Genomic DNA, 22793 nt, shown 5'->3' with positions numbered 1-22793 from the left:
AAGTTACAGAACAGCTACAGCACCCTAAGCTCCCTGCACTGCACCTATGTAAACAAAGGTCATACGTCCAGGCCTTCCAATGGACTGCAGTAGCAGTAAGATGTCTCAATGACTCACTGTCTTCTAACATCTGACAAATCTCAATGTAAAATTAAAAATGTAATGGAAAAACTATTAACTAGGCATGGTGAGTAACCAAATCTAAGTTTCAAATCTGAGAAGCAGACCTCTGAATGCAAAACACGCCTCTTCAGTCTATCAAAATGAGTTATTAGACACGCCTCACCCTGAAAGACTCTAAATCATTTCTGTAGCATTACATCTTGATATCTTTATAATAGCTTGATATCTTTATTAAAGTATGGTATCTTTATTAAAGCCTTATGTATGCTCACCAAGTGTGATTAACATACTGATAACTACTTAACCTCATAAAATACTGATTACAGTGGTCCAAATTCAGCCAATTGTGTGCTGATTATGCTACAGTTATATACCAAGTTAAGCATATGATTAAAATGACCACCAAGTCTGAATTCATACTGTTCACCACTGTATGATGGAGCTTCACCTGAACAAGAACATCTTTTGCTTCTTTCTACCAGCTGTGCTCAATAGCATACAAAGGGAATAGCTTACAACTACATACAGAGCTTTCAAATACAAGTTGAATGCTTAGTCCTTCATATCCTGGAGCACTCTTGGGAAAGGATGATGTGAGAGCATCCAAGCACCAAACCTGAATCAGAAATTCAGCTTTTTGATGCTTCATCTGAATGAGATTTCAACAGGATGCAAAATCACATATGCAAATTAGCATCTCCCTCCCTTTCTGTTCATTAACCACTCACCTGCAGCTTGAGGAACATAACAAGAGCCTTGCCAAGGCAATGACTCTCAAAGCCTTTGTCAGGATGCCAGAGATGTTCTCTGATAGTATTAGTCAGAAACAGTTGTTAGTAAGACTTGTTAGACTTGTAACTACAAATTTAGAAAGCTGGGACAATCCCAGTTCTGGAGGTATATTTTAATACACTTCCAACACAAAGAAGATACTAAAACTCAAGCTTAGTAAGTATTTTGAGAGCACTGTATACTGTGTATCAAAAAGGATTTGGTCAATACTCACCACAAAATTACGAATTGACCTGTGAAAAATTGTCCCATCGTAATAGTTCTTTTTGCACAATTTGATAAAATTTTCACAGGTTCGAGGTGTCTGAAAGACAAACAGAAGTTTTAATTAATCCACACCTTTAGAGGATCAAAGTGGTCATCACACTGCTTATGAGAGTCACCCTCATTCAAGCCTTACAAAGAAACATGCAGGACTCTTGAAGAACAAGTCTGTCTCTACAGAAAATAAATACAGTTTTTCTTTTTTTTTAAGGACAAGAGGCACACAGTACCTAGAATAAATTAAACCCAGACTTTCCAACTAACACAAAGAATTGCTGAACAGTAACTCAGATAGCATGGACTCCCAGCAGACATCACAATGGTGAAAGCAGGCATGCTCAGACTTTCAAGTAACTTAGTTCTATCATAATCCTGGCTCCAGTGGGCACTAATTTCTCAAAGTAAGAAAGTACTTGGCTTCTCTACTTCGCTACTGCAAATGAGTGCATTAAAGTTAACTGGAAGAGAAGCATTCTGTGCTCTTCACAACTTAGGACTAAGAATGGGACTGATCCCAGAAGACACCACTTTGAACACTGGTCTAACTCACAGGAAAAACAATTAAAAAGACAAAAATCTTCAAAAATCTGGAAAAAAATGTTGAATACATTGCCCACTTCTGATTTCCTTTTACACTGTAGATTAAAGCATCCAAACATACCTTCTGAAAAGCCCTCCTGTACACCAATTATCCTCCCTCTGAAATCGTACAGATGCTCTTCTCTGCAGGATTAAAATACCTTCATGCATACAAACAAGTGCAAACTACATATACAGGAGCAAACTGTTTCCTATACTTGGATTTTTTTTTTTTAGCTCCACAATAGATTATGTTCATAAACATGTTCCAGCTTTACCAAGTAAAGCCCAAACATCTAACTAACCTGAGTCATTAAAGACTTTGAAAATATTGTATGTGCTCGCAATAAAAGCCCTCACGAGTCATGACATCTGCAAACAAACGCATTCAAGACTTGAAGTCTTGTTCTGAAATACACTGATTCATTTTGCACTGATATGAGATTACTCTTGGTCTTACCACTAGTCTGAAACCTGCAAAAAGACAGAGAGAGACTCAGACATACAATGTGAAGTGGTTTAAAAGAAAGCAAGCCCAGGGATACATTTTTAAAATAAGGCAAGTCTAATCACAGTCTTTTAAGAGCGAAACAATCTCCACCTTTTTAGAAGTAGATCCATACAGTTATTCATCCCGAATCATCCAGAACTTTCTCATCTAGAGCACAGTCATTCTAACCTACACAGAAACATCCCTTAATTATCCAAACTCTACCTCTCACAGCATTAGGAATTCTTTAACAATTTCTTCTTAATTATTCTGCAAATAGATAGGCAGTTCTCAGGTAACATAACTGGGAAAACAAACAAGTTCTAATCACACACCAACTGTAATCTCAGATTTCTTATGTGCTTCATTACTGGGTAGTAATGGCAATGTTTTATAGCAGAATGACACCAAGACGCATCTTGGTAGAATCCCGAGGGCAACTTGTAAGCAGAGATATTCCATTACAACTGTTTCAAGTAACAGGATGTTTTCCCATAGTTGCAATGTTTATGCAGCAAAAGACTCTGAATTTAAAAGCTTTTATTTGAACTGGACACACACTGGAAAATCCTCTTTGTACATAACCTTCCAAGTCACATTCAACCCCAGAAGAATCATTTCTGTTGCATTTGCTTCCCTTACAAGATAATATTGCAACAAGCTCGATCCTACAGCAGTGCTACTAGTCATCACTCATAAAAAGTGTCAGAAGGGATAAAAATAAGACTAAAACTGTTCTTTTTGAATTAGAAATAGGAAGCAACGGCTTTTAGCCCAGGGCACTTTACCTCATGAGAACCAAGTGCTCTTTGGAGAGAAAGACACAGTTAATAAGTTCTCTAGGGGGAATACAGCAACTTGTAATTAATTTTTTAAGAGAAATGAGATCAGGCGTCAGACTAAGTCCCTTGCTGATCAGTATCAAACTGCTTTAAACGTGTACAAAGTTGATTACCTAAAAGAGTACTGCTGTTTATTTTCAAGATGCGATCTGTAAAACATACATTAAAAAGCATTAACCATGGTAATGTGTTTTTCAGGCAAGTCCCTGTGCTGACCCTTCTCTTTAAATTGCTTTCCAGTTGCATCTTTTTCTCAGAAATTGGCTTTTCAAATGCAACTACAGAAATACTTAGTGTACATGCAATGCCATATCATTTCACTGCAAGGTTGTCTTTAAATAATTCCCAAATTGGTTCCCATGGTCACCACAGGCATCATACAGATACACTTGGCAGGTAAACAGCTCCTTAGCAACATCACCATTCTCTTCTGCGGCGCTCTTTCGTAGAGGAGTGTATGTGCTTTTGTGGGTTTTTTGTTAGGTATGTAAATAGACTAAAGCAAAACAAAAATTGCCTAAGGAGATCTATGTTAAAAAAAGAGAAAAACCTACACTTAGTTTGAAGCCTTCAAAATTTCTGTCACTGGTTCACGCCTCTTAATAGCAGGATTCTGGCATTTGTATGATAAGATTTTAATTCATGAGGAATCGGCTTTTCATTATTTCAGATTATTTCTGCTTTGACACATAGGATTAATGGAAAAAGCTCAGTATTTTAGTGCAACTACAACAGTTCATCCAATTTAGAGAGACAAAAAGAAATAAAAGGGAAATTATTAGCGCAGGGAAATTATACAGATGTGCAAATGACAGCTTCTGAACGCTTAGTGTGAAATTTCTCCTCCAAGGTTCATGCAGATCCTCGAGGGATGAAGCAGTTTGAAATGATTAGCTCTTCACATAGCAAAGCCTTCTTCCTTGCAGCCATAGCAACAACTCAGTGGCTCCTCTTTTCCCCATCTCGTGTACCTTGGCAACAGGGATGTCGCAGGTCTTCGGTCCTCTGGTTGGTTCTCAGCTGTCCAATACCAACTGTGAGTTAAGCTGACTTTTACAAATGGAGTGACCCATTTTAACTGATGAGAGAGGAGAACTGCAAAGCAAGAATCATTTCATTATAAACATTCTTTTCCTTAGTGTTTGTCACTTGGAGAGAGAAGAAGTGTCTTTAACTCGAAGGACGTGACGCAGAGGCAGACTGGCTTTTGTTCTCCTGTTAGGACCAGAGGAAGGGAGGGTTTTTCCCAGCTCTGTCCTGCCACACTCTTTGGAGAGAAAAGCTTTCTGCAATTTTTCAGTTTGGCTTGTTGAGAATATCATTATGGATTTACGAGAAACCACTGAAGGTTATGAAGAAAACACAACCTTTTTCCTGTTGTTGACTTTCAAATCAACAGGATTAGAAAAGAAGGTGATGTTTTTGCCATGACTTTCATACATGTATATCTAGATCACAGCAGGATAAAATAATGTAAATAATAATGCAAAAAGAACAAAAAGGGAGACGTTAACTGTTGCTTTTGATGTTAATTTGAGACGAGAATGGCCAGAAGTGAAAAGAGAGCCTGGAGTCCATTGTCAGTAATGAGCCAACAAGAAAGCAGCTGTGCCTGCAGACTTTGCGCAATTCCAAGTGCCTTCAGCAAGGGGTGAGGGAAGCAGCAGGGAGGAGTTTCTGAACAGCTGGGCACACTGGTACCCCAAGACTGAGAGACTCACATTTTCCACAAGATCTCACACTCAGGTATCAAAGCTGGGTTTGTTTACACACATTTTTCATCAGTCTTTGTAGCTGGAACAAAGGCTTCAAAGTCCAGATATGTTTGCGTGGTCGGTGCAGAATGCAACTTTGTTCTGCACAGTCCCACAAACCTCGAGCCCTTTTCTTCTCCTTTGGACAGGATACTGCTTACACGAGCTACTGAGATGCATTACAAGACATCTCCCTCTTGGCAGTGGGAGATTTGGCAAGAACTTTGGATAAGTTAATCTGAGCTTGACATGAAGAAATTGCATGACTAAATCTGAGATTTATTACTGATTGAATGCAAAACTTTCTGCTTGTGCCTCTACGAAAAAGCACCACAAAAGATAATGGTGATCATGTGGTGACAGGTTACACTAACAAACAAGAACTGCCTGCTGTGGTTCAATTCAGAGACGATGCAGTTTGTGTAAGGGAGACCAACTTCAATCTGGTCATACAGTCAGCAAAAACATTTGGGTCACTTTGTGTTCTGTGATCAGAGGAGATCAGCTCCAATGAGATAGGAAAGATGAAAGCATCAGGGCACTGTGGAGTAAAACACTTGGCGAGACTCTCACTGAGACTTATGGAATCAGAACAAGCAAACTCATCTCAGGTAAAAGACTGCTGACTTGGTAGCAAACATTTATCTATTTTGCTACCTCAAAGCATCAAAGTTTTCTTAGAACAAACAGTAGAATGATAGCATTCTCATTACATTGAAACCTACTGCAATTTAATGAGCTATTAAGCAAAGGTTATAGCAGATTGCTAAATTTCACTTTTAAGAGGCACTTTTCAGTTCTGACATTAACAATGCTACTGAAAATTTTTTCAAAATCTGATATGCTTAGCTTAGACAAGTTGCCAATAAGAAATGACATGCTCTAGTTTCAGTTTTCACATTTTTGCAAGTACAGGGACAATCAATCAGTTTAGATGAGAACAATTCAAGCTAAACAAGGTACCTAATTCACTCGTCTAATTTGTCAATGTTAACTGCTAGCTCTCCAGAGGCAGAGTCGTCATTCCTAGCTGCAGTAATTACTTTTCCTCTAACTTTAATTTATTGTAGAAGAAAACAATCCTTCCCCCTTCCAATCCGTAAGCCACAAGAGTGGAGGAGCCTGCCAGACAAAGCAGAAGCAGGCTGGGTGCCAGCAAATAAGACACAGAATCACTAGGTACAGTTTCAATACAGATCCAATTTAAATTGCTTAAGTAACCTCCAGCAGCTGTAAAGTTTGGAGCATCACAGGTCCCACAGCAGCTCCCTGGCATTTCTTCAGTCTGCAAATAACACAAAAAGTCTACCTGTAATCACTCCCATGCTACACAGTAAAGCTCTGGTAGCTGTCAGCCTCTCAAGCTCACCCTTCTCTCACCAGTGCCAAGGTACAAACAAGAAACGTGTCAGAAAGAGATGAAGAGCAGCAGCTGTGTAACTCCAAACTGCCTGCCTCATCCTCAGGTTTGGGATCACCAAGTGGCAGACACAGCTGGTATGGGATTCCTGCACCGTCAAATGTCCAAAAGCAGAAGAGAATCCCACAGTGATCAATTCCCTCTGCCAGATCCAACCTGCCAAGGGTGCTAGAGGGATAGAAAGGTCCAAATGTGAAAAAAGTATTTCCAGGTATCTAAGGCCAGAGGATATCAGGAAAATGGGCATAAAAAGCCAAGGGCAGCAAGGTGCAGGGATAGGCATGTAGGAAGCTGGCTGAGCACCTCCTCACCCCCAGTTCTGCTACTGGAGAAGAATGGTTTGAATGATTTGTTTTTAGCTTCTGTTAACCAGAACTTTCAAACCTAAAACTTGCAGCTCTTTCTACAATTACGTATTTTGATGAAAATATGCCGCGCTATTTACAACCACTATACTTCACCCCAACAACGTTACTGAGAGAACAAGTAAACTGGTAAAACATCAGCCATATATTTGCCGTACAGTTGGCAGAAAGTGAGTAGAACAGATGTTTAATTTGGAAAGAAAATGAGACATTCAGGAAGCCTGGAGGACCTCGTCATGCAAGGAGGTCAAAGGATTTTTTAAGCAACTCACTTCTTTCCCATTGGTAATGGATAAGAAGTTCATAAGCTTCTGATCTTTGGAACAGTCCCTCACACAAAAGGAAAGATGATTTCAAAGAATGGGGGCTAGATTACACAGTTATAGATCACAGACATATTTAACAGGTCAGAGGGCCTTGAAAGATTAAAACATCACTGTCTGTAGAATAATGGCTTCCTCATATAGTTATGCCAAGACATCATCATTAAGTAGAGTTTGTCAAGTCCTAAAACCTCAAAAAGCATTTGTGGAGTGCTGGATGGGGCTTTGAAATCCATCTCACATTCTTCTTTGTTACGCCAACTTGCCCTTAAACCTTACCGTATTACATCAAAGAGACTCAAGGGAATTAACAAAACCTGACATGGCAGTTACAGATTACTATTCCATTACTACAGTGAGCATGTGTTTAGCCACCAGCTCTCTAGTGACAACTTGCATATAAGAGAAAAGGGAGACGGCACACCAAACCACCTGCTCATCATTTTGACAGGACCTTCTGGAGTGCTTTTTAAAAAAATCTACATATATTTCCATGGTACAACGAAAATTAAAAAAAGTACAAGCCTCAAAGCAACCCATAGGCAAGGACAGGTATCTGTATTCCCTTTCACAGGTGCGGAGACTAGGAGTCCAATATGATCTGTTCTCATGACGGACTACTGGTCTGAACTGGCAGACTGTCCATGCTGCTGCACTAGTGCAATCAGGCATCTATGATTGTTTATTGTCTGGGAATTCTGAATAAGAAGACAGGGAAAAAGCAAACAGCAACAAGGAGCAACAGACACAACACCACAATGCAAAGAGAAGGCAGAACAGTAGAGTACCTGTACTCATTTGAGGCACAAACTCAAATGGGTGAAAAAAGGTCCAATTTATCTTCCAAAATCTCGACTGCCTTTTCTCAGGTCACTGACTTACATCACACATCACTGTTCCAGAACATAAGTGAAGGTTTCTGGTGCTTTGAACAGACACAGAAAGTACCTGGATTCCAGCCCTATTTCATGCTCTCTTTCTGTATCCTGTCACTAAGTAGCTGAAGATGACTTAAATCATACTGCAGAACTGACTTCCTACCTTGGATCAATACAAAACATTTCATGATTAGGCTTTTGGAGCTTGGATGATTCTCATCACTACCAACTTTACTGACTGGCACCTTTAAGTGCTACTGTATGAAGATGCCTCAATTTATTTTAAAGCAAAAGTTTCCATACACGTGTGAACTGAACTCCAAACAATCCACACTGCCAGTTGACTCACAAGACCAGGGAAAACTATTTCTCATCCAAGAAGAACTGGAATCACAAGAACTGAGGGCAGAGAGAAAGAATCCAAGGTTGGAGGGAGAGCATTAGAATGTTAAAAACAAAAATGATACCCAGTGGACTTGAGCAGCAGTGCAGACTGCTCTGATTAGAGATGCAAGAATACATTTTTTTTAAATAGAGAGCCCATAGCCACGAAAATGCAACCAAAGACTCCAAAGTAGAGAGACACTCTATGACAGCAAGTATGTCATTTGTGGTTCTCTATTTTGGCAAAAAGATTTCACCTCAAAATGTATATTTAAGTCTTGCCCATAGGACTATTTCAAAAAGTAATTTGAATGTTCTAAGTTCTACCTCTAGACACAGGTACTCATTTATCATACTTATATAGCAACTTAAGACTCAAGCTTCCTAAAGCATTTCACAATCACATGCTTGCACTACCCTACAATTTCAAGCACTGCTAGCACGTCTTCCGTAATAATCCAAGCACAGGATATCACTCAGCAGTTACAAAAAAGAACCTGTGGTCAGGTCAAGGGAACCACCAGTCAGATAATGCCCAGTTTTTTAAAAAAGAAGCTAAGTAGCACTGTAATATAGCTCATAAATCATATGTTTGTTCCCGCAGCTGCACCGCTTGAGAGAGAGAGCAGATAAATGAATTCCCCAAATTATGCACATTTTGGCTGAATTCAAACAGCACTGACAGCCTAATACTGTTATCAAGTCTCCCATTCACTCAGGCAGCACAGAACTGTGTGCTGAACCCAGAGCCCCAAATCTGCTGGCGTTATCAGCGGGTATCAATGCAGTGCTTTGAGTTGAAAATTGTTTCTCACTCCATTTCTTTCTGAAAAGCTGTTGCTACCAGCACCAGCTACACTGAGAGATCATGAAGGCTGAGAAGTCAACCACCAAAAAGCCCATGCAACATTAATTTGGGCAGGCATTATGATACACTCCAACTCCCTCAGACTGCATTCAAGGGAATCAGCCACCGGGTCACAGAGTGCCTTACCCACATTCTACATGTCTGCAGAGAAACAAAACCCTGCATCAAACTGATTCACTATACAGTTCTAAATACATCCCAGAACTGATTCAGCTCATGTACTGAACGATCCAGAAGAGAGGATTAACAAAAACATCACGTGATGAAATACTATTACTGTGCATATTCACCAGCAGAGTGAACGGAGTGTCTGAAGGCCTTAATTTTGGCATTTCCCCATTTTCTGTATCTGCCTTTGCAATCTCAATAGATCCACTGTAGCTGATCCACATACATGTATGCAACCTATTTATGTATTATGTGTCTGTAAGATATTTGCTCTACCCTGCCTTGAGCTACCTTATGTCCCTAAGCTCAGTGTGCTTCAGGAAAATAGAAGTTAAAGGCAAAAGCTCCTTATACAGTAAAGGGAGAAAAATAAGCATCTCCAGGAGGAACTGATTTAATAGACTTTGGACAACGACCTAAAGCGAACGTTGTGAAAACCTCCCTAAGCAGTCAGTTCTTCTAACTATTCTAAATACATGTATTTTCTTCCTCAATTAAGCCAAAGGTCTGCTTAATTCATACAGATACGTTTGACACTGAGAAATGAAAGAAACAGATGGTCAGTGTTCATGCAGGTCTGGTTGTGCAAAACGGTACACAGTGTGTGCATAATGAAGCAGTGTGTGAAAGGGAGATGAATAGGGATTCATCCAGAAAAAAAGGAAACACAATGGATATCATACAGGAAGTTTATAATGGGTGATTGAGCCTGAGTCCTCAGGACTGAGTGATACTGGTCACACGTGTGGCCAAAGAAACCATGCTGACAAGAATAGCTGCAGTCAGCCTGCATTAGCCAGGAGCCAGTTTCAGAACATACGGCAAAACAAATGATTCAATGCAATCTGCTCATTCTGCTGCTTCCCCCAAATATTGCTGTAGTAACATCCTCTGCTTTTTGCCTTACTACATAATGTTACTATTTCAGAGCATGGAAAACACCTGCACGGATGACAGAGACCTACAGAATTACTAGCACCATAAGCTGTTGGGGAGATTCTCATACTCTTTGTATAGATCAGCTTGAAAAGTTTGCACATATCTTGCTCCTTGCTTGTGAGAACGGAAGAGAAGGGAAAGCTGGCAGGACTGTTTTTCTCATTCATTTCCCTACCTCCCAGCTGTTCACAAAGTTAAGCAAAAAAGCATGCATTCTCCCAGTGCATCTCTGGACTCCATACCAGGCACCCAAATCACAGCCAGCATCACTGTCTTTAGTTCTCTGAGCATCCTGACAACATACTTGTTTTACCATTTAGACCCCAAAAGATTTACTTTCAGACCTCTAATTTCCCAAGCTGAAAATCTCAGCACGCAATGGATGGTTTGGGCTTTCTGTACTAAAAATATTTTCCTTATACAGATATGCCTGTACACATGAAAAAACAAGCACGCTGGCACACAGTGTCATCTGAGACGTCAGTGTTGCTATCGTTCATTTGTCTAAGATAAGACACTGAGAAAAACCTCCGTGAATCTTCTTTAATATTTTGCTTGAAAGATGAAACTCCATGCAGGAGACACAACAAAATCACCAAGAGCTAATTAGTTACCCGCTTCTATTACAACTATACACTACTCTTCATCTCTGGACACTTCCATTGCCAGCTCCTAAAGTATTTGTTATCTAGAGATAAAAGTTGCAGCCCACAGGGCATACAGTACCATGTCACAGTGCAGCTCCAAATTTAAGTCTCCTTTGTTAGTGTGAAGTCGTACATAGCCCTTCTTCTTCACATACTGGTATCTTACAACATCATCTTCAATAGCAGCTGTAACAAAGCAGAAAGCGGTAAATAGATCTCTAGAATTTTGTTCATTGATCAGCAAACAAATTACTAGATTCTGCTGTCTGGCCTGTTCCTCTAATCTCTTTGTGCAAAACACTTTGAACTACAGAAAGCCAACTCCTTGAGAGCCAACAATATAATATAGATATTATATATCTACATCTTTAAATCACAGAAACATTCAATGTTATATACTATAATTTTCAAGTAATGTCTACCAATCACAAACATTACTCTGAGATCAAATTATTTCTTGTTAAGTTTGGAAGTTAAACAGGTTGTCATCAGCCAACCACAAACTGCTGACATATGAGGATCTATCCGGTTCTGAAAACAAATGAAACCAAACTGCTGGAAACATTACTGGAAAGTCAAACCAAGGGATCAATCTAGAATATTTCCACTTCTGTTGTGTCAAAACATCCAATTAGTCAAACACTTCCAGTGCTCCAAGATTCACGTGTAAATCACTGTAATTCAGGAACAGAACCTACTAACCAAGTCATTTCAGTACTGTGTTCAATCAAACTAGGTTAGACCAAAAGGGTGGTAAAGATTTCGTATGCAATACAAGGACAGACTACACTTCACAGCTAACTTATGTAAGCAAAGACCCCATTTTGTGGGTCCCAGGCACAAAAATACATCAAACTGAAATTAATGATGTAAGTAACTGCCATTCAGAGAGTAAGCTAATTCATAATTGCTCCATTATTTCCAAAATGAGATCACTGGAAAGTACATATATATCTGCTTGAGGGATACATTTGCAAGGCATCATCACTGAACATTCAGCAACGCATTCCTTATCCCTGTACAAGTGTGTGTCCAAGGGAGCACGCCTTAATGCTGCAAGGTAAGCAAACAGCTTGTAAGTACATAGTTCTGGTACCTGCTTCATGGGTAGTTTCAGGTACCATTGCAGTGGACGTGAAGGAAGCACTTACTGCTCCAGTAGAATAATGAGCCTGTTTGCAGAAGAAAAAGCAAGAGGAAAAGACATTAGATCTTAGAGTTTATCTATTTGAAACACCATATAAGTACTAGATACTGTACAAGCAGTATAAACACACAAGTAGCATTTATATCATACTTCTGAAGACAGACTTCCTGCTCTATAGAAAGGGACAGATATGTGATGCAGTGGTATTTCTCCATCTGTTCCCTGTAACACTTCTCCTCCAGTTAAGGCTGCCCAGGCACTGAGCTGAAGGGGTTCATTCCTTCCACAATAATTTAATAGATTATTACGCAAAGATTTTATTGTCAGAATTTACTTGTATGCCCACAGGTGGAGGTATGAAAGGAGTACTGCTGGCAAGACATCTGCAAAATTCTGCAACACTGCTGAGTAAGTGGAAGGAAAATCCAGTGAACCACAGAGACAAACCAACCCCTCACATGCATAAGCCCTTCTTGTCCCATGGCTCTGATTTAAGCTTCATAATTCTTTTGCAGAAAAGAAATGTGAACATCACACATGGATGTTACAGTAAATTAGAAAGACTAAGAAACAAAGAGTTACTTTCAGCGATGCTGGGGCAACGCTCAGAGAATATAGGCCAATGCTCTGCCCATCAGGTTATGCTGCCCACTATGCAAGTTAATAATTAGCTCATTTACATGATAATCTGACTCTCCAAACATAGAGTTCATCATTATCTCTTACCTCTTTTTTCTTCTCTAAATCTTTAATTTTCCTATAATGCTATGACACTCTAAAAATGGGACATATGATACATCATATATACTCATTAAGAAGCTACCTCCAAGCCTCCTCATAAAAGGCCATATGCTGCATTACTACTCTTTTTTGTCTAAGTATAGTCAAAGCATGAAGACACAGACATCCCAGAACTATAAAGGGAAAGCAAAAAACTCTTCCTGGCTGGAGGAAATCCACATGCAGACAAATGTTTCTTTGGATAACCATGAACACTCAGTAACATGCACCTGGAAGAACATCCTTTAAAATATTCCACAGAAAATCCTGCGTTACAGTGGAAAAAACGGGGAAGCAACTAAAATTGATTTATGTATTTGCCCACACCAGAAATGACTCACTTGTACTGCCCTTAAGGTGTGTTCCCTCTGCCAGTAACTGCAGGAAGCAATGATAAACAAATTCAAAGCAGGAGATTGCAAACTGGGAATAAAAGATTCTCCCAGCACATACATCATGACCACATAAGAAAGATTCCTCCTCCTTGCTCTATTTCTAAAGCGTTCAGGTTCATTCATAATGATTCAACAAAGAAATTCACTGACACACACAATGTATTCCTATGGGCTCTCAGGGTGATTTTCATATTCTCAACTATGATAAACTTCCATGTAACTGAAAACACAAGGGATGGTATCTGTTTATCCTGCAATATTCTTTCTTCAAGAAGTATATTGGTGCCAAAGTACAAATTGCATCAACTTACTGCATTCAGCTTATCCACTTTCTTCTTTTCAGGAGCCTTCATAGTGGCTGCTAGAATCTCATCACCTTTGAATTCCTTATAAAGCTCCAGTAAAGTCTCTCGGGTCTCTGTATTTGTATTTTTCAAGTAGTAAGATGGATCCAACTTTGCTTTTTCTTCATCTAGATAAGACAAAGTTAAATCATTCCAAATTAAAAGAAAACCTCTGTGTTGTTCTCATTCAGCTTACCACATTCCTTGTTACATGAATATCTTCCAGATATTTCTACTTTTTAAAAAAAGTCTAGTAACTGTATCTATTCCTGCAGGAGCAATAACAAGTAGCAATGTGTAACACTAAAGACAAGGTAACCTGAAATATGACACAATTAATGCTGATGTGACTGTATAAGAAAAACCAAATCAATTGCTGCAGAAATCTCTTTGCAAGCACTAGGAGTGATCCAAGTTCATGCAAGTCTAATCAAGTTACTTCTATAGGACAATAAAGACAACGGCCTGTTGGTACAACATCAAATTCTGTCCCTTGTCCACTGAGCGACCAGGTCTGCAGTGCAAAACTCCCAAGATCAGATCTTTACTGTGACACCAGGAGGAGGAAGCTGGTGGGGCAGACTGGAGAATTTCTTTTTTTAAAGCAAGTTTTATTTATCTTGGCACGCCTTCTATTCGCTGAAAATTAAATATTCCATCCTTCAGACATTACCCTGTAAAAGTAAGTGGGTAATAGAGAAAGATGCTTGCTTGAAGAGTTAGCCTTAAGGATTGAGCACAGTTAAGACTCAGAAAAACACACCATACTCAGAGTCAGCAAACAGACCTCATTAGAAACAGTTCTAGTGGAAACCCCAAGGACACAGGAGAGACTTTTTCCTCCAGTTATGTAATATTAGCAGATGTATCAGTAAGCATTTACCTATCAAAGAATCACAAATAAATAAAAAAAAGGTGTTTTTACATTTCTTAGCCTACCTTCAATTCAGCCTTACCTGGATCAACCACTTTTATGTTGTTCTTAACATGAAAGAAGTTAGAGACATTGAATTTATCCAGGTTTGTTGGATCCTGAAAATAATGATTAAGAAAAACATCAGAGAGCTCCACAGATCATGCAACAGATCAGTTGGAAGGGCAGACACCCTGCAACAAACTAACGTGAAAAGACAATAAATATCATACTCTCCAGATCAGATTGATTGAAAAAAAAATACACAATTTCTTAAATTAATCCAACCCAATAGGTAACAATCAGCCTGCTTAGTAGGCTCCTTGAGGAGCCTGGAATTCAGTCCCAAACATAGTAGCACACACATTTTACCTACAGAAGTTGCTAACAGACCTAAGCAGAGCCTATCTTACAGAAGGGAGAAGGGTTGAGCAGCTGCAGCCCCATGATCCTTTCCCTTATCCCATGGTTTTGTATAACACCTAAGCCAATCTCATCAGCTCTCTCCCCCATTTGTAACACCGTGCTTGATTTCCATGTGTTCTGTGAACCTTTGTAATGTGTTTCAGAAACACAAATAAACTTCAGAGCGCGTTTTTGCAGTCAGAACTGTGCTGGTTTTCATAGTGAAATCTGTGTTACAGAATGACTTCAAACATATATATAAAATACTAAAAAGGGCAACGTGGAGCAGCCTTATGAAAACCGTTCAAAGACCATTCAAGAAAAAAAGCAAAAATACAAGTCCATAACTGTAAATCTTCATACCATCCCTAGGCAAGTTGCAGCATGACTGTGACCTTCTCTTAGAGAGAAGGACAAGGAATGTCCACTGGTGATCTGGCGTACCTTATACAGTTACTAAACAGTCCTTAACCTTCCTCTTACAGCCGTCTTAGGGTTTTCTCCTCAAGCTCCTCTACAACAAAGAAAGGTCGAAGCATCAGCCCAGGACAGTCCAGGAATTTCTGGAAATTCCAACTTTCAGAAGATAATTTAAAATCCATAATACCTTAATATACTGCAGTTGTACGTTCAGAATGACAATACTACAACTTGCTAAGCACAGGACCATAGCACTGACACAAACAGCATTACCCCAAATAAATTTAGCAGAACCTCTCAATCCGGCTCTGTTGTTAAGAAATTCTGACAATTCCATTTTTGCTAAATGTAATGATTAACACAAACAGAGTTGGTAGCTCCATCCCTTGCTAAATAACCCAATTATGCCTCTCATTTATAAAATCAAGCTATGCCAGTCTGCACCCTAACGATGCCCTCCTGGCTTTCTTGTGTTCCCTTCAGCAACCACACAGTCATTTTCTATTGCCTGCTGCCCGCCCTGCTATACCAACTCTGACAGATTTTCATCTGAAATGGACAGGCAAAAAAACACATACTTTATCTTTAAGATATTGCATTAGAAGCTGATCATCCTTAAATGAACCTCGTTAGGAACAGGAAGTCAGGGCTGCCCCTCGGTGCCCATCGCAGCACAGCTGAGCTCAGCGTTGGGGCTGCGGGCGCCCGATTTGCTGCGGGTGTCCCGGTGCTGCAGGGGATTTGGGCCAGGCAGCCTTTCCAGCTCAAATGATCCTATGATTCTGTGGTTCTTTATCCATTTTTGTATCCTCTGCCTCCCACACTCACGTATATTTTTTATTTTGTGAGTAAAAATATGATCACCCTCACATACATTTCCATGCGGATACAGAGATAATTCCAGCCTTGCACTCCAACAGTCAGTGAGATACATGGAGAAAACTCAGACAAAGGGCTCAGCATGCTTCCAGAAGACACAGCTTGCCTGCTCCCTCCCAGACATTCTTCACTTATCACAAGCTGCAGCTTTTCCTGACAGGAATCGCTGCCTTGCATATCAATGTGCCACCACGAGGGATGAGGTAAGGAACACAGCTTACCCTTTCCAGGAAAGGAGGAAAATAATCTGCATATTAATATTAATGCAGACAAATGGATTTATAGCAATCCACATTTCTGCCATTGGTGGCAAAGCTGAAGGGCGAGACTGAACCCAGACAGCCTTCTCATGAGGTACAGACGGGAGGGGGGAGAGGTCAGGAGACAGCAGGGAAGATGAAGCAGATAGCTTCACTGTGTTCTTCTAAATAAAGCTTCTAGATTTACTGATTTGTACATTGTTCAAAAGTAAGCAGCAGCATATTGTAATTATCGCTGCCTTAAGAAACCCAGTGCATTGTGCTCAGGGTAGCATGACTCAGATTAGCTCAAACTGTTCTGCAGCCACAATTCATTCAGATGTTCACCAGCTCAACTAGCCTAATTGCTGGCATTGAGCAACTCCACAAAACTGTTTGTGCTCTGCCTCCATGCACAGCACCGGCTGGGGCATTAACCCACACACTGCTCACCCACTGCAGTACCAGGGGAGCTGGAGTGCACCCACAGCTGTGACAGCCAGCTCAGCCCCACACCACCAGCACGGAACGAGGCCACACGCTGCGTTCTGCACTACGTTCAGCTGCGCTGCCCCGATGAAAGGTTTGATGTGTAGTGTTTCCTTTTGTGCCCCTGACTCCGCTCATCAGGATTCTCACCATACACTGTGAGGCAGAAAATCCACGTCTACTCCAAAACCAGGAACTGAGTGCTGCACGGAGACCAGAGCTGAGCTGAACCAAGGCAAGGAGATCGGCCTACTTACATCCCAGTGTGTTTAGAAGTATGTACTCCAACTGCCATGGTAGCAGCCTCGGGGTCTCTTACTGAGGCTATGAGTTGTGAACTGAAGTTCAGCACTTTACTAACACAGACACAGGCTTCAAAGGGTTGCCAACTGTAACGCCCATTTGATGTTTTCCTGAAAGCTGAGCTCTGAAAACAACAAATCTCTTTCTTTTAAATCTGACCCTTTTTCTGCTTCACCTGTTTAGGGAAACAGCTTAAAGCCCATCAGTGTGAAGCAGCATCCGCACAGCCTCCCGAAGCACTGGTTGAAGCAGCACTGCCTCAGGATGCTGACCGCTCAGACGCCCAGTTCCCCTCTGACAGTTCAGCTGTACACAACATTTACCCGGTTATCTCCAGGAACATTACCTTCAAATGACAAAATTTAGAAGCCCAGAACCCACATTACCTTCCTTGACAAAGCACGATTCCAAGCACGTTACGCTTCATGGGAGCTTTCAACATGTTTTAATGAAATGGCACGAATGCTTTCCAAACAATTCCCAGGAAACATTTAAGCTCTGAAAATTGTATTTATGGATAAGGGCATTCACCCCACGCTGGCAGCCTCTCAATGGCCACAAGAAGCCTCGGATGGGAGGATGGGTCTCCTCGAGGGCTGTGTGTGGACTGGAGAATGATGGCAGAACGACAGCACTAGCTTTCCTCCCCAGATGGGGCCATACTCGCCCTCCTATCCGCTAAGCTGAGAACACGCAGTTTGCACAGGACAGTCTGCTGTGCCACAATCCTCCCAGTCACTCTGCTAGTGCATTCATGCAGGACCTGCCCTCAGAGAGCCTGCAGCCATAACTGAGAGAAAAGGCCTCTCTGCCCTTCAGCTACACAAAGAGCAAATGAGAGGGAGATGAGGTATCAATGAACAGTGTGCAGCTCAGCTGCCTCCAAGTTGGTTGGCTGCCACAAATGCCAATGGTGTTTAACAGCTTGTCAAGAACTACATCTCGACCACGGCTGCTTAGGTTGTACAGAAACTGTACAACTGACACAAAAAATAGCAATACCCCACATGAAAGAGATACAGACCTGAACAGTTGAGAGAAAAAAAATATCAGAAACACTGATACTAAAGAGAGAACTTGAGGAAAAAATAACACCTGCACTGTAGAAAAATGGAAAGTTTGAGTGCAGTTTGTGGCAAGATCACACCACTAAGAAAAGGCAAATACAGCTTGGAGGTAAAGAGCTGCAGTCTAAAATAAGCAGTAATGCTATGACTGACAGAGTACAGGAAGGGGTTCAAGCATCACATGTTCTTCTGACATTGTCAGCAAGATACGAAACCAGAACAGGTGCCATCTTTTCCCTGAATAACCACATCAAAGTTTATGTCAATGCCATGTTTGGCAATTATCTCGCACACCAGGACATGGTATCATACTTTACATCCTGCCCTGAGTGGCTGGAAAACATTGCACAGGTTGATGAAAAGCTGCCGTGCGATGCCCCAGGACCTCTGCATTTCAGCAGGGAGCAAGGCAAGTTCTGCCCACGTCAGTGCAGGGAGCACCGCAGACTTGCTCACAGTGAGAAGCGTGACACAGACGTAGGACAGTGTTATTAACCATTACAGAAGTGCTGCTGTTGCTTTGGTTTTTTTTAGTTCCAGACCCAAAATAAAATGTCATTTTAAAAAAGTACACTAAAAAGCAAAAGGACACAAATAACTGTCACTAAAAGTGAGAGCCCAGCCGAGGTGGTGCTCACCAAAAAAGGCATCAGGGAAGGGCTGTGACTGCTGTTTGAACAGTGGTTAACACTGAGAATGGAACAAAAAGAATTTTATGCAATTATCTTTCTCCTGAAAAGAGCAATTCTTTTTTTTTTTAATTACATACATTAGGAGACAGAGGTCAACTCAGAGGTCGCATGCTGTTCTGCCAGCAGAACATCCCTAGCAGCTGTAGCTTTGCCCTTTCTGTATCAATAAGGAAAAATGTGATGGCACAATCTGTGATGGTACATTACTCGAATTTTTCACCCATCATCTATCTATTGCACCCCCTCGCACAGGTACCTCACCTGCTTCCTGGGACAATCAGAGTCAGACTCTGGAAACATCATTTTCTATTGATAAACAGAGCTATTACAGACAGCCCCATTCAGCTGTTGTTTGCAAAGCAAAGGATGCTTTTATAGCAACTTTCTTTATATTTACCTTTTGGACAAACAGTTGGGTCAGTGCTACCCACTCACTCCAATCCCAGTACCCTCAGACACCACTCCACTCAACTAACAGGAGGCAATGGGAAAAAAACCACAATACATTTCAAGGAATTTAAAGGTGTTTTTTTTTTTTTTTTTTTTTTTTTTTTTAAGAGAAGCAGGATTTGGGACAGAGCTCTGGAGCTAAAACACAACAGATTGCAGTCACGAACTCTGGCCAAGAACCAAAGCCACAGGTGGCAGAGCTTGGCAGGGCAAAGCCAACAAACTGCACACAGTGCTGACAGCAAGAGAATTTAGGGAGGAGACACTGGCTTGTCTTTTAACAATTCACATGAAGAAAATCACAGCGGGATCTTACACCAAACACAGCAACACTTTGAACACCCAGGTGCCATCCCATTTCAGGCTGTGCTCTGCCCCCAACTAATCAAGTTGGCTTTGGGTGGCATTTTAGAAAAATCTAGGCTGCAAGCTGGCAGCAGGTGTCATGCAGTATGTTCAATGGAAAATGATCAAAATCTCTCCCAGCCGCTTCTCAAAAATGAGCACAGATTTGCTTTTTCCAGTCTTCTTTGAGAAGCGTATGCTGCAAGATTGTACACCACAGAAGCGTAGTTAACAGCAAACTGTAATGAACAGCTTACTCAAGATGAATCCATCTACTCATGCACTAAGAACATCGCCCTAAGTGAATGTGGGAGAAACACAGGAACGCATGGCAGTGATCTTCCCGAAGCTGGAAGCTGCTCATGGACACGTTACTCCAAGCAAGAAAGAAATCCAACGTGTTAAGAACAGAATGGAGATGAAAAACATTAATTAAAAATACACACAGACAACATAGATTTTTTTGCCAATTATTGCATTTTGAGATTTAGGAGCCTACAGGATACGTGGTTTTCATGAAAAATCAAAGCTATGTCATAGGACTCTTTATTTCTCTACACTTATATGCACACACTATGTATATATTCGATTCTGAACCTACAAAATGTATCAAAGTATTTTTAGATGACTGCATATTTCAATTATTCGCTCAAAGTCATTCAGTTTTCTATCCTGATGCAAAGAAATATTTTTTATTCACTCATGTTGTCATTTTTCACTGTTTCCAATCCATTAGCAACCAGGCAGTTACATTCAAGTTACATCCAACCCGCTGCTGGGAGCTCTCAATACCAAAACAACTGTTTTCTGCATTCCTTGGGTTAAAAACATTTTACTTTGTTGCATTAGCCTGAGATTAGTCCCAAAGGAACAGAGAGAAAAATATTTATAAACATGGTACTCAACTCTGGGGAGTAGGGAAGAAGGGATACATTTCATTTACATTTCTATATAAATGAAACACATTTTTCTATTGGAATTAGAATGCTTACTCTTTGTTAATGGCTGACTCACTCCCATAGGAAAGCCTTGAAATTTTTTGCCTTATCTTGAAATCTTGCAAGGTTAAAACAGCTGCTTTTAAACAAGCTTTAGATGTTCTTATATTTCCACTTGTAAATAAGTATTTCTAAAATTTGAAACACTTCTGTACATTTTTCCGTTTACAATGCTGATTTCACAAGGTTTTAATTTTGTTAAAAAGTAGTAGAAGAAAAACATAGGAATCCACTCAAAAAAACCAAGCATTCCAAAGGAAGCACTTAAAAACCTTATGGTTTGCTGCTTAATCCACTGTATATTTAGGAAACAGTCTGTAAGAAGTGCTCTTCCAAACCTCTGACTGTCTTAGGTACCTCCAGAAGAATAAGAACCAACTGCAACCTTAAAGTCTTACACACAACAACTTCCCAACATGGTGTTGGCTCTCTAATAGCTGGAGATGATTCTGGACATATCTCCCAATTAATCAGTATTATCACAGCACTCTTTCAGGTAACACTGAGAGAAAAACAAAACAAGAAACTTACGTGTAGGTGTATAATTAAAACTTATGATTACACACATCTTGTACTCAGTGTAACAGCAAGCAACTGCAAACGCATTGTCAATATTCACATTTTTACATTGCATCACTGCATCCTTGACATTTTTTGTGCACCATCCTTTTTTTTTTTTCTATTTATAAAGTTCAGCATTCTACTTATCTACAAGGCACAGTTAAAACACTGTAGAGGTGCATCAGCCTTCATGTGATATGGTATCTTTGTGGCTCATCGGGATAACAAAGACAACAGAGCAGTTCCCATTCTGCCCCTCTCTCCAAGACACAAATACAGAATAAAACTTATCTATTCATTGAGTGATTCAGCACAAATACAGGACATAAATAATGTTTCACTTTCTGAGAAAAAAAGAGCAACCCCACCTGTATTATAAGACATAAGCTTACCTGCAGTGTCACGATGTCTTGCCGGGTGAAGGGCTCATCTGTCAAGAGATCCTTGTAGCACTTTGGTTTTATGTTCAGCTGCTCAACTGCCTAACAGCCAGGTGATACAGGCGTTAAAAAACGAATTCTAATGTGTAAACATTACAAGTAAATACATGATAACATTCAAAAAGTGCAGGTGATAAAATAATTTTGCACTTCACTCTCAACTGGCAGCTGCAATGTTTTCATTGTATGCTTGAAGATGAAAAGCCATTTAATCCCTACAAAAGTGATCAGGTTTTTCTTGCGTTTTTGAAAATAATAATAATTTTAACCAAATTCATCACAGAAGTACCACAAAAATCAAAATCTCTGAATTTAGAAGTATTTTACAGATGGTAGAAGACAGGCAGCTTTACACAGAGCTGACTACCCGCTGCGAGCACAGGTCAGACAGCAGTTTGTGAAGCCAGTCCATCCCCTTAATCTTCATTTCCTTGGCTGTAAAACACAACAATGCCTACCTACCTTTGTAAAGTGTAGAACAACAAAATGAGCAGACAACATACCTCGTAGGCAAACACATTTCCCGTTGTCTTGATGGCCACAATATGGGAGTTATTGGTGAATACAGTGAACAGCACCGGACAGTGGTATTTACCTGAGGCAGAGGAAAAGAGCGTGGATTTAGCATGGAGCCCTTTCAGCTAATTTGAAATAGCTAACTTCTGCTACTTCGTGAAGGATATTCACATTTCTTTCTAATAATTGTAAATTCAGAGCACACATAATGGTGTTTTAACTGTGCTTTGATTCTTCAACACCAAAGAGGAAAAAAAAAAGTGAAAAGTGACACCTCAGAGAATTATAAACCAAGCAATATAAGTGCAGTTTTGGAATCTGCTGCCCTTAGTCTCCCAGCACAACTTCGTCCAACATGCGTGGTATCAATGAAGTATCACATGATAACTGTTATTGTTGCAATTAAAGCTCTGCTGAGGGCATGGCCCTCTACCTTAACACACCCAGAACTCTACTTTTGGTGTCGTTCCCAGAAATAAAGTTTAGCTCACACCCAGTGAAAGCTCATAGTGACTGCTGCACTTTTCAGAGAGGAGAGTGTTTTGCATTCAAATGTGGCAAGCAGAATGCCATT

General features: G+C 40.4%; 1 protein-coding gene across 1 annotated transcript in view; it reads right to left on the bottom strand.

The window, feature by feature from the left end:
* Positions 1-22793, bottom strand: part of PPIL2 (peptidylprolyl isomerase like 2) — a 57190-nt gene that overhangs the window by 22391 nt on the left and 12006 nt on the right. The window contains exons 7-13 of the mRNA XM_031592834.2: positions 22207-22298; positions 21656-21745; positions 14459-14534; positions 13470-13630; positions 11933-12008; positions 10916-11022; positions 1130-1219 (exon numbers count right to left, since the gene is read on the bottom strand). Coding sequence (XP_031448694.2) covers positions 1130-1219; positions 10916-11022; positions 11933-12008; positions 13470-13630; positions 14459-14534; positions 21656-21745; positions 22207-22298 — 692 coding nt within the window. The remainder of the gene's footprint in view (positions 1-1129; positions 1220-10915; positions 11023-11932; positions 12009-13469; positions 13631-14458; positions 14535-21655; positions 21746-22206; positions 22299-22793) is intronic.

The sequence above is a fragment of the Phasianus colchicus genome, chromosome 18 (genome assembly GCF_987193195.1).
Source record: "Phasianus colchicus chromosome 18, bPhaCol1.hap1.1, whole genome shotgun sequence".
NCBI classification, from domain to species: Eukaryota; Metazoa; Chordata; class Aves; order Galliformes; family Phasianidae; genus Phasianus; species Phasianus colchicus.
Note: the sequence above shows the minus strand (reverse complement) of the source record. Positions and strands in the feature narration are given on the sequence as shown.